The sequence below is a fragment of the Eptatretus burgeri genome, chromosome 10, assembly GCF_056783735.1.
Source record: "Eptatretus burgeri isolate ZD-2024b chromosome 10, Ebu_testis_v1, whole genome shotgun sequence".
NCBI lineage: Eukaryota > Metazoa > Chordata > Myxini > Myxiniformes > Myxinidae > Eptatretus > Eptatretus burgeri.
In genome coordinates this window covers 38,600,580-38,613,727 of record NC_140970.1, presented here as the reverse complement: position 1 = coordinate 38,613,727, position 13,148 = coordinate 38,600,580, and the positions used below count along the sequence as shown (strand labels likewise).

At 43.3% G+C, this 13,148-nt stretch overlaps 1 protein-coding gene across 3 annotated transcripts in view; it reads left to right on the top strand.

Moving 5' to 3' along the window:
• Positions 1 to 13,148, top strand: part of POGLUT1 (protein O-glucosyltransferase 1) — a 94,977-nt gene that overhangs the window by 24,573 nt on the left and 57,256 nt on the right. For all 3 annotated transcript variants that reach the window (XM_085897939.1, XM_085897938.1, XM_085897940.1), the window contains exons 7-10: positions 2,774 to 2,873; positions 3,308 to 3,366; positions 5,891 to 6,058; positions 8,062 to 8,118. In XM_085897939.1, the coding sequence (XP_085754065.1) occupies positions 2,774 to 2,873; positions 3,308 to 3,366; positions 5,891 to 6,058; positions 8,062 to 8,118 (384 nt within the window). The remainder of the gene's footprint in view (positions 1 to 2,773; positions 2,874 to 3,307; positions 3,367 to 5,890; positions 6,059 to 8,061; positions 8,119 to 13,148) is intronic.

The following is a 13,148-nucleotide window of genomic DNA, read 5'->3' as shown; positions in this document are numbered from 1 at the left end:
CCTGGCGGAGGTATGCGCTCGACCAAGTGCCTTTCTAGTGTTACAAGTTATCTTGGTAATATGTCCGACGGGTTGCTGCAGAGGTTACATGGTTACCTTGGAACTGTCGCGTCAGGGTTCAATTCTCAGCCTAATTAAAGACAGCCTGATTGATGTTTCATAGGCATGGCATTGCATCAATGAATGCACTATCTCTTGGATAGACATTAAGCTGGATGTCCTGTCCGCTAGCATCAGCTGGTGGATGTTAAAGATCACACAGCATCTTTCACCAGTAGTAGTTGAGTAATCGCCAGTACCCTGAACAAGTTCAAACTTCTTGCCGAAACCAACTCCATTTGCACATCAGACCTGGCCGGTCAGTTCGTTAAAGGCTTGAGAAAAAAACTCTCCCCTCCTAAGCGAATCCCACAAGAGGTGGTATTAATTGGGCCTGTTAAAGAAGTACAAGTAGTTGTAGTAGTATTTTCTTGATAATATATACTTTGGAATGTACTTGTGTACAACCTTGTGAATGTAAGTCTTGTGAGCTGAAATTTTTATGGTCGTACATTCTCACATCAGACCTGGCAAAACCGCATGCAATTGTTTTCGGTGTTCGACCGACGTGGATCATTTATTTTGAAATACATTTTTGTGGGAAACAGATGTGTGCTGAGTGCGTCAGATGACTTGTAAACATTTTATTTCAAACATAATGTGAACTGTCCAATGGATAGAGGAGCACACATATTTGCTCATGTCATGTGACCTGTTTGTTTTTCTATTGAAATGCAGATGAACTTACAATCAAGAGATATATCCAGAATTTAATGATTTTTTTTTTCAACCTCTTTTTTTTCATACCACCATAACCGTAAACCACCTATTACAGTTCACTGCAGGATGAAGGTCTCCTTGAACTCATGTTGAGGTCGATTTGGCATACTCACCATGCTTGCCACATGGAAGTTGATGAGTGACCAGACATGGTAATCATCCCCACACAAGCCAGCAAAGAAAAATTATTCTTTCCTCCAGGAGCATAATAACACCTCCCTTCTACTTAGTAAAGCATTTGTCAGTAAAACATTTGCTCGATGCCACGTTTACAGTTCGCAATTACATGTCCTCTCCACACCTGATTTGTAATACCTTTTCCCACCACCACCAGGTGGCACTCTACGGTACACATTTACATAGAGAGTTTGCATCATCCCCCTCATCCCAAACCCCCACAACTACAAAAAAATTTAATTTCTAAAACTTTCCCAGGCACATCCCAAGTGCAACCACCAAATTCAAACTCATTCTCTCCAGTGGGATATGATTGCATATAAGTAAGCCTCACAAACACGCGTCAAATTATATGCGGTATAGTATGATTCCTAAATCCGAAATGTACTCCCAATATGATCATTGGGCTAGCAGGATGTCCTCGAGGTATGCATACTCACCTCTAAACTGTCTAGCTTGGGTTTGAATCCCGACAAAGTTATAAACTGTCTTCCTGGTGTTTCACAGGCAGAGTGATTCATCGATATGTGTGTGCCATCCCTCAGATGGATGTTAATCTGGGCGTCCATTCTCCCAGCATTAGTTGGTCGATGTTAAAGATCCCACGATGTCCTTCGCGAAGAGTAGAGCTATCTTCGGCACCATGAACAAATCACTAATTCCTGCCCTAACTACTCCTGGGAAGGCAATGGCAAACCACCCAGTGTAACCCTTTCCAAGAAACTGCTTTGGCAGTACTGAAGTTCTGTAACAGAGTGTTGTACATCAGAGTCAGAATATGGTCATTGTTTTAATGCAAATCAATAACTATAAAGTCATTGTTTTTAACGAAATGATTTCCCTCCCCCCATACCCACTAATTTCTCATACCTTCCCTTTTCACTGATCATTATTTTAATCTGACTCCAGTTAGAGAAGATGTGTGTTTGTGTTTGCTTGTTTGACTTCCTTGCACTCCTAAACCGCTGGATGGAATGAGTTGAAAACTGGTGATTGTACTCAGGAAGGGGGTCGGTGGGGGGGGGGGAGGGGTGAAGTGCATGGGTAGGTTCTCGGCGGTAAAAAAAATCATATTTTGGCGATATTCTGGGGGGAGCAGCTCAATGTAAATAGGTATCATATAGCGGCACTCCCGGTATTTCAAGTCATTTAGTCTGTGATTCCTCGGGCATTAACCCATCCATAAGGACAGGTTCTTTGCAAGTTCTTATAATTGCTGATCCTTTATTATCGGAGATAATTTTGATATTTGTTCAATGCTTGCTTAACCAAATTCTGATGTAATGATTAGAAAATCCGCTCTGAGTCTGGAAGGTCGGGGGTTCAAACCATGCCCAAGTCGTACCAAAGACTTTATAAATGCTTCGTTAAGAGTATGGATAATCCCCATAGGTTGGCATCCTTGGGGAGGAGGAAATTCCTTCTTTGGAAATGCCCCGCTGAGTGTGGCGAGAAAAGTGGTGTCATTGTTATGGTGTCGCTGGTCCTCAGAGTGCCCATGGAAATGAGACCACTTCTCTCAAGCTTAGTGGGTGTGTTTGGCTCGTCTAACAGTCCTGTGTTGTTTCTCGTGTATTCTGTATTCGTGTGTGTGTGATGTGTGTGTGGCAGCTCCACGACGATCCTGTAAACAATAAAATTGCTTCATGCCTGTTTTCACAGTCCTTGTGTATAAGTTTTATTTGAAGCGATAATTTATATAAAATACTTTTCTTGTAATACCCTCTTGCCAAAAGAGATGGGACTGAAAAGTTTATGCAATTTTTGCCCTTTTCAGAACAAGTCCTGAAAGAGACCCACTGATTCTGCTTTCAAGGGGTGAACCATCTTTAATAGATGCTGCTTACACGAAGAACCAGGCATGGAAGTCGGAAAAGGTGCTTGTACACATCACACGCAGTATGTAAACATTCCAATGTGAATTGCCATTTTGAAGTTTCCTGTACCACTTCATATCCAGCCTTGTTTTGAGGTCGGCGCACGACACTGTGCATCAGGCACGTGGTGCAGTGTTTAACACACCTGGAAATGGTGACTTATGTACTTTAGCCGCAAAAACATTGATCACTTCTTAATTTGAATTATTTTGAGTAGTGTGTGACATTCACTGGTTGCCATGAAACCTGATGAGGCTTAACATGAACCCAAATGATCTGCTTTTGAGATTGAAAAGGAATATTTCCAAAAACCAAGATGCTTTCACAACTTTGATGATGTTACCAGTTCTGGCAATAATGTCAGTTTAGTAGATTTGGCTTGTATTTTTTCTCTTTGAGGTTTCATGTTGAAGAATCGTTCTGTCTTTCTGCAGGACACTTTAGGAAGACCTCCTGCTGAAGAGGTGTCCCTTGTGGACCACTGTAAGTTTAAGTGAGTTGACCTTTTTTATGTTATAACTCTTCCACAAATAGAGCAATCATTGGATTGTATACTTACAGAGTAAAGATTAATGAACAAAGATAAATTGACGTGAGGAATTGGATGCATCATCTACTAATCAATTCAAAGTGATAACAAAACAGCCAAAACAACTTTCGAGGATAGGAGAAGAAGGCATAGTAACGTTCAATGGGATGTAGCATGGAAGACATGACGTATGGGTATGTACATAACCATTCTGTTGTTAGTTTACTTTCTGGGATGGCTGTGCAGTAATAAGTTTTGCATCATATTTAAACTGCATGAACATGTGCGTCATGGTCTCTGAGTGAAATCAATCCAACTCATTTTAGATTTTTCTTTTATTGTGACATTATCAGTGGCAACTTTGTGAGTTTTGAAGAAATCAGACCTTATAATTGGACCAACTTTGCTTGTAAAATAATTATATTATCAGTTAAATAATGAGATATAATCTGGGACTCATTTAATACAAAATATTTCTCTCGTACCTGATTTTTATTTGGTTCCCCATTCCATTGATTGTTTTCAGCACTTTAAGAGCAATTTCTTTGTAATGGTTTGACTTCAGAGCTATATGGAGTTTAGTTTTTTTTTAATTTAAAAAAAATACAGGATTGAGGCTTTTGGAAGAACGAGCTGACGTAGAAAAGAGGGAGGAGAGGGAGAATGAGAGAGAACTAGAAGGGCACTCGGTAGAGCGCATACCTCCGCCACGCAATGCCTGATCCACGAGAACATATCGGGCCCGATACATTTTTGAAATATCATGCTATACAGTACTATATCGTTTTTGGCCCGATCTCTCAATGGTGAAGAATCCTTAAAAAAATTAAATAATCCTCATATCCAAATTCGGATCTTCACCGCATCAATTCTTCCTTGTCACACACCCAATCTGTCCAACAAGTTTCATCTGAATCCGTCTGCAACTTTTTGAGATATTGTGCAATATATTAGTTTAGCCCAATCTCTCAATTGTGAAGAATCACTTTAAAAGTTCCAGTTGTCGGATCCGGATCTTCACCAAAATTTCAACAGTTCGTCCTTGTTACACACCCAACATGCCCACCAAATTTCATCCGGATCTGTCCACAACTTTTTGAGATATCCTGCACACAGACAGACAGACAGAGAGGGGTGAAAACATTATCTCCTTCAACTTCGTTGGCAGAGATAATTAAATGATACATTCAACAAAAGGCATTTATCTGTATCTCAGTGGAGTACTGCTTTCCCATATGAGCTGGCACGACAGCATATCTGTCTGTCTTGGATTCTGTGAAATTTAAGGATCCCAACATCAGTGATCCCTCCCACGATGAAACCAAGGGACAAGGTCTGTTCTCTCATTGCAAACAAGTTGGTGTTCTCTCTTTAAATAAATTTTTTTTAATCATCCCCTCCTATATAATTCCCACTGCTCTTTCAGCACTTCAACTCCCCTCATCAACTCCAGGATTCATGGATTCTTCTCGTCACCCCCTGCAGATTAAACGTCTAAAAAGCAGGCTGACTGCACACCTCAACTCTTTTGCTGGGTTTGTTTGTTTCTCTGTATGTCTGTCCGCACATAATGTGCTTACATAGGCCACAAACGCCATCTGGTGGTAGCCAGTATTACCATTATCTATTTTCAACCATTTGTGGAACCACCTTCATGAGGCTGTCTGACTCCACTCCACCCTGCTGGGCTTCGAGCATGTAGTGCACCACCATCTTCTGTCATCACCCATCCCTACTCATAATCTATTCTATCCCCATTAACCCTATGTAGCCTAATCAAACTCTAACTTGCAAGTTACTTTGCTACCTCTGCCACCGAAGGTGGAGGAGGTTATGTTTTCACCCCTCTGTCTGTTTGTTTGTCTGTGTGCATGTGCAGGACATCTCAAAAAGTTGTGGACGGATCTGGATGAAATTTGTTGGGCAAATCGGGTGTGTGACAAGGACAAACTCATTAGATTTTGGTGAAGATCTGGATCTGGATCCGGATCCGCCAACTAGAAATTTTTAAAGTCATTCGTCACCACTGAGAGATAGGGCTAAATCGATATATAACACAATATCTCAAAAAGTTGTACACAGATTCAGACAAAACTTGGTGGACACAGGTGTGTGACAAGGAATTGATTGATTCAGTTTTGGTGAAGATCCGAATCCAGATCCGATAATTTTTGTAAGTGATTCTTCTCCTTTGAGAGATCGGGCCAAAAACAATATATAGCATGATATTTCAAAAATCTATTGGGCACGATGTGTTTTCGTGGATCAGCCATTACGCGGCGGAGGTATGCGATCTGCCGAGTGCCCTTCTAGTTTGAGGATGAAATATCTTTGCATGTGAATTGGGGATAGTTATTAGAGACAATAAGAGGCTAAATGTGCAAGAAAATCTGTTTGAATTTTTTTCCGTATGTACTCGCATTTATTTCCTTTTTATTTTACGTCACACACTTCATGTATTTTTCTTTTCTTTTTAATCCATCTTTAGATATCTTTTCAATTTCCGTGGTGTAGCAGCCAGCTTCCGACTCAAGCACCTCTTCCTCTGCAACTCGCTCGTTTTTCACGTTGGGGATGAATGGCTGGAGTTTTTCTACCCACAACTGCACCCATGGGTGCACTACATACCAGTCACTCACGATCTCACTGACGTGCGGTATGGTTTGACAGACCTGCAGCTTACTCTTCAATATATATACTTCACAAATGGTATCTGGCATAGGGCAGAAAAACTTCCCCTGCAGCTTTAAGGCTTTTCCTTTTTTAAAATTCATTTTAATATAGTTAAGTAGCTGCAATTTTACTTCATAATTCACAAAGAAAAATAAATTCTCAATGAAGTTGACTAATTCTGTCACCTTAGATCGAGTACCTGTGATGAACCACCCATGTATTTACAAAAAAGACCCGTGTTACTTTGGAAGCTGGGTGATGCTTGCGTATATGAAATTATTATGCTCTTCTTTTGCTCCAATGAAGGGTTAATGCCTGAAACGTAAGCTTCTTCTTGCTACCCACAGCGGTTAACATACCTCGTTCATTGTCATTTCATCCATTGTTCGACCTGTCTGTTGTGACGCAGATCGACACAAGCCTTCATAAGCATGACTAGTTCTTCATTCTGATATTACTTAGGTCTTACACTTTACCGCACACAAGATACTGAAAAGAGGACTTCCTTTCTGGACTTGTTTTAAAATGTAACCTCGGAAAAGTTTGTTATTTATTTAATTGATTTGCAATCTTGGTACATCACTAACCAGGTAATTTAGAAATGCACAGGGAGTGGACAAAAAAATGGAAACACCTGGGTAAATGAGGAACACCAAGTATATTGAAAGCAATGGCTTCCACACTGGTGTGGCCCATGTCTTAATTAAGCAAATCACACCCCAGCATGCTTAGGGCCATTATAAAAATGCTCCAGAGGCATGGTTGCATATTATAATTATGGCTAGCATGACTGCAAGAGCAGACCTCAGTGACTGAAAGAGGGGTGATTATTGGGGCGCATTTGGCAGGAGCTTCAGTGACAAAGCCAGCTCAACGTGATGATGTTTTATGAGCAACAGTGTTGAAGGTGATGTCGGTATTGAACTCCGAGAGAAAGACATCATCAGCGGGTGGAAGCACAAACTCTAGGATCGTGATATCCTTGCATTATTTCAAAATGAAAGGCAAAGCAGGCGAACAACTGCAGATCAATTGTCTGTAAATTTCAACCTGGAGTGTGAACAGCCCGTTTCATCAAAAATGGTTCACTGACAACTCCACCACCATAGTGGGGTTGAAGTGCACAAACTGCTCATCAAACCTGGCAATGCACGTTTGCGAGTCCATTGGTGCAATGAGCACAGACAATGAACCACTGAGCAGTAGAGAGATGTGACATGGCCAGATGAATCATCCTTCACCATGTTCTTGAGTCACAGACAAGTACACGTGTGGTGTCAACGTAAAGAACGCTACAACCCTGAGTGCTTGGTTCCAACAATGAAAGGTTCTAGTGGTTCTGTAATGTGGGGAATGGTTTGGGTTTTCCTGGCATGGTTTGGGTGCATTCATTCTCTTTGATTCTCTTTGAAGGCAAGGTCAATGCAAATCACTACTTAATGGTACTGAGTGATCATTTTCACCCCATGTTGCAGCATTTCTTTCCTGCCGGGAGGGGTGTCTTCCAAAATGACAATGCCCTTATCCACAGAGCATGTGTGGTCACCGAATGGTTTGATGAGCATGACGCTGATGTTATCCTTATGTCATTGCCTTCTCAGTCACCAGATCTGAACCCAATCAAGCATTTTTGGGATATTCGGGAATGACGCCTGAGACAGTGTTTTCCACCTCCATCAAATAGGTGTGAGGTGATTGACTTTCTCATGGAAGATTGGTGCCGCATCCCTCCTGCAGAATTCCAGACGCTGCTGGACTCAATGCAACGGCACATACAGGCCGTACTGGCCACACCTGGTGGCCCAACACCCTATTAAGTGATTACATTGGTGTTTCCATTTATTTGTCTACTACCTGAACATTGCCCGCAACTTGGCTTCTAAGTAACACATTTCATGTGTTAAGTTTATAAGTATTTATTTTGTGTACCAACTGCAGAAGTTAATTTTGGTTTGATATCGTTTCCTTTCAAAACATTTTTTACAGCAAACTTCTGGATTTTGTTAAAGAAAATGATGCTGCTGCTCAGGAAATAAAAAACCGGTAAGTTTTGTTTTTGTTGCTCAAGATGGTTCACAATGAAATGGACTGAAAATGCTTTATAGTCTTGCAGTATTCCAGCCAGGACATACCTACCGTTCACTCTGGGTGAAATTCTTATGATATTTGAACTTGAACATGGTCCTCCATCAGGAGTAGGAGTTTTTTTTACATGAATTCACAGTGAACATGAAATGGCACTAATTAAATGATTCATTGATCTGACAGTGTCTGGTGTGTACCCCGGTCAGAATAGGTACACCGTATCTCTGCGTGTCGTAAAAGGTGACTAAAAGGGTTGGCGTCAGGAAGGGCATCCGGCCATAAAAAACATCGCCTTAAAAGGAAAACATGATGAGTACAACTGATGGGCAGGGTACAGCCCGAAGTACCCTGTGGGGGTCCTCACCCCCTCTCGTTAAAACTCAAGGTGGGGAACCCGATCGAAGCAAGGGAGGAAATTTTTCCATTTATGATGACCAATCGTCTGATGCCCCACGTAGAGATCGGTTTCTGAGGTTTGGTACATGGAATGTAGGGACAATGACAGGGAGATCTGGAGAAGTGGTTGAAACATTGGTCAGAGAAGAGTGGACATTTGTGTGCAGGAGACACGGTGGAAGGGAAGTGGTGTGAGAATGGTGAAGGGAAGGCAGGGGCAGAAGTACAAGTTTATGTGGCAAGGGTGCCCGGAAGGCGTGCATGGTGTTGGTGTCATGTTTTCTGAGGATTTTGTAGACAGTGTAGTGAGTGTGACTAGAGTGAGTGAAAGGTTGATGATGGTGAGAATCGTGATCGGAAATCTCTTGGTGAACATCATCTCGGGATATACCCCACAGGTCGGTCGAAGCGATGAAGAGAAGAACATGTTATGGTGTGCGATGGAGAAGTTGATGGAAAATGTGAAAGATGAGGAAGTTGTTGTGGTTGGAGGAAACTTGAATGGACATGTGGGAAGGAGTCCAGATGGTTTTGAGGGAGTCCATGGGGGTTATGGATATGGTGTGAGAAATGGAGAAGGTGAAAGGATCTTGGAGTTTGCTGATGGAGCTGATTTGTTGATCTGTAATACTCAATTCCAGAAAGCGGATAATAAGCTTATTACATACACGTCAGGTGGGTTGACGACAACCATTGACTACCTGATGGTGCGTCAGCGAGATAGGGGAAACCTCCGGGACACAAAGGTGATCCCAGGGGAGGAGACTGTTTCGCAGCACCACCTGGTTGTCTGCGATATAAGGGTGAAAGGTGCGCGGAGAATTTGGCGGGTGAAGTACCAACCGAGGATGAAGGTTGAAAGAGGCGACAGTGAAGGAAGCATGAAGAGAGAGGCTGAGTATGGTTGAGGATGATGTGGTTGAGCTTGAAAGTGGTTGGATGTCAATGAAAGCTAGTCTATTGGGAGCCGTTGGTGAGGTATGTGGATGGACAAAAGGGCCACCGAGGCACTCGGAAACATGGTGGTGGGGTGATGAAGTTGGAAAGACGATTGAAGAGAAGAGGAAGAAGTTCAAGGAATGGCAAAAGGCAAAGGATACGGTGGAAGAAGAGGCAGCACATGAAAGTTATAAGGAAGCCAAGAAGGCTGCAAAGAAAGAGGTAGCAAAGGCGCAGCAGGCCCATAGGAAAATGTTCGGAGAACGCTTGGATTCGGAAGAGGGTAAGAGAGCGGTATTCAGGATTGCAAAGCAGATAGCGAGAGAGAGATTTGATGTGACGGGGGTGAGTTGCTTGAAGGATGAAGTGGGACAAATCGTTGTGGATTCAGATGGAATTAAAGGAAGATGGAAGAGATATATGGAAAGGCTGTTGAATGTAGAAAATGAATGGGATAGCAACATCGAGAGTAACCCGGTTTTAGGACCAGCAGAGAAGATAACTGAGAAGGAAGTTGAGGAAGCTATAAGAGCAATGAAGAGTAGAAAAGCAGGAGGGCCGACGGGAGTTGTGGGAGATATGTTGAAGGCAGCGGGAAGTTGGGGTGTGAAGAGAATGACAGAGATCTGTAATCTGGTGGTGAAAGAAGGCCGCATTCCAGTGGATTGGGAACTGAGTACCCTCGTCCCTCTGTAAAAGGGGAAAGGTGACCCTCTGGATTGTGGCTCCTATAGAGCAACAAAGTTATTGGAGCATGGAATGAAGGTATTGGAAAGGGTGTTGGAGACGAAGATAAGGAAGAAGATAAAGATTGATGAAATGCAGTTTGGATTTATGCGAGGAAGAGGAACGACAGATGCAATTTTTATTGTAAGGCAGTTGCAGGAGAAGTACATGGAGAAGAGGAAGAAGTTGTTTTTTGGGTTTGTTGATCTGGAGAAAGCATTTGATAGGGTTCCACGTGAAGTTATGACATGGGCATTAAGGAAGTTAGGAGTGGAGGAATGGTTGATCAGAGTAGTGATGGCCATGTACGAGAGAGCACGCACAGCTGTAAGGACGAAGGATGGGAACAGTGGTGAGTTTGAGGTGAAGGTGGGAGTGCACCAGAGGTCGGTACTAAGTCCACTTCTATTTGTAGTTGTGATGGAGGTGCTGGCTCGGAGGGTAAAGGAGGGTTTACCGTGGGAGCTGCTGTATGCAGATGATTTGGTGTTGATTGCAGAGAGTATGGATGGACTGAAGGAGAAGATGAACAAGTGGAAGGAATGTATGGAGGCAAAAGGTTTGAAGGTGAATATTGGAAAGACGAAGGTGATGGCAAGTGGTAAAGCATGTGGTGAGGTGGAAAGGACTGGGAAGTGGCCGTGTGCTGTGTGCAGGAAGGGTGTCGGAGTGAACTCCATTCAGTGTACAATGTGTGCTGAATGGGTTCATCGAAAATGTAGTGGGGTGAGAGGGTCATTAACCAGTGTGGCAGCTACATTCAAGTGTAAGGTGTGCATCGAGGGAGCAGCAGATGAAGGAATTGTTGAGTTGGATCTTGGAGATGGTGTGAAGCTGGAAGGGGTGAAAACATTTTGCTATCTCGGAGACATGCTGAATGGAGAAGGTGGATCAGACTCTTCGACGGTTGCTAGAGTGAGATTTGCATGGAAGAAGTTTCGGGAACTGAGTGGCGTGCTGATGAAGAGGGGAGTGTTGTTGAAGCTGAAGGGAAAGGTGTATGCTACATGTGTGAGGAGTACGATGATTTATGGGAGTGAGACATGGGTACTGAACATGGAGCAGCAACAAAGGCTGGAAAGGGTGGAAATGCGAATGGTTCGGTGGATGTGTGGAGTATCGTTGAGAGATAGGAAGACAAATGATGACTTGCGGAAGATGATGGGAATAGAGTCTGTGATTGAGGTTGTGAAGAGAAACAGGTTGAGATGGTTGGCTCATGTGTTGAGGAAGGATGAAAGTGACTGGGTGAGAGGAGTGTTGGAAATGAGTGTAGTCGGAAGTGGACGACGGGGAAGACCGAGAATAACTTGGCTAAATGTGGTGGAAGAGGAAATGTGGGCAAAGGGATTAAGAAGGGGAGATGCAGAAAACAAGGTAAAGTGGAGAAGATTGTCATGGGGCCCGCAAGGCTAACCCCTGCTTTAGCGGGGAAAATGGCCTGTGTGTGTGTGTGTGTGTGTGTGTGTGTGTGTGTGTGTGTGTGTGTGTGTGTGTGTGTGTGTGTGTGTGTGTGTGTGTGTGTGTGTGTGTGTGTGTGTGTGTGTGTGTGTGTGTGTGTGTGTGTGTGTGTGTGTGTGTGTGTGATTGATCTGACAGTGATCCAGTAATGTGATATTGAGCAGTGATTCAAAACTACTGTCCAACCCCCCCACCACCCCATCCCCTACCCATCATCCCAGACAAAATTTGCATCAAGCAGCATGAACGGCTTAAAACCCCATATTCATTGTGTAGAATAATGAAGCCTCCATCTCAACTAAAACTTCTCATCTGACCTTCTCGCTTTGCCACCATCCCCACTCCCCTTCCCTCCTTTGCCAAATATTCTCCTGCCACATGCATTCTGGCATCTGCCATTGTCTGTTGCTGTGTCTGCTCACTCGTTTTTAGCTCACCTGGAACAAAAATTGTTCAGGTGAGGTATCAGCATCATGCGGTGTCCTGTTAGTCAGTGAGTCATGCTGTCTGCAAACACTCGTAACCTCTCTGAAACTACAAAGATGACTTTGATGAAAATTGACCACAACCTTCAACGCCCGTGATGTACCTAGATTTGTCAACAGCATTAAGAAATGCATGGGTCTAAGGGGGTGTACCAGGGCATGGGGGGAGTGGTTTGACCTCCCCCCCCCCCAAAAAAAAGGTTTTTGCATTCTTCTCCCAAAATACACACAATTTAGATGAAACTGACCACAATCTTCATCACCAGTGATGTACCAAAATTTGTTCACGGCATTAAAAAAAAGGGTCTAAGGAGGTGTACGGAGGGGGAGGGGTGAAAGTGGGTCCAGGTTGACCCCTCCCCCACCCCCCCCCCCAAAGGTATCTGCTCTCTTCTCTGAAACTACACTCGATTTTGATGAAACTTGACCACAACCTTCATCACCTGTGATACTAAAACTAAGTCTTAATTTCACCAAACATTGTAGAACTGCTGAGAACCAAGGCCTCCTGATGCCTTGCAAATTCCATCAAAAACTGTATATTAAGTAGGTCAATTTAAAGGTCAAAGGTCATTACCTACCATTCCTGGATCACTACTTTTGACTTATTTTTGACTTCTCACTACTTTTGACTTCTTTTTGACTTCTTCTCAAAAAGGATTCACCCAATTTAGATGTAACTTGGTATGAATCATCTCCACATGGTGTTTTCACAAGTTTGTTTAAATCATCGGCTAATTTACATATTTTGTGGGTCATCCACGCCTACCAGTTGTTCCCTGGTTCTACCAGGTGAGCCCAGAGACATTGCCTTTACACAAAAGCAAAGAAAAGCCACCCTCCAAGACAAGGGTGGCAGACAGGTCGGTGGACCAAATGTACGTGGAACCTGGATGAGCAGCTAGGTCCACGAGACCGAAGGGTCTTACCCGCGCCCTCGTGGCGTGATGGCGGGCAAGCCGCGATGTCAGCGTAGCTGCG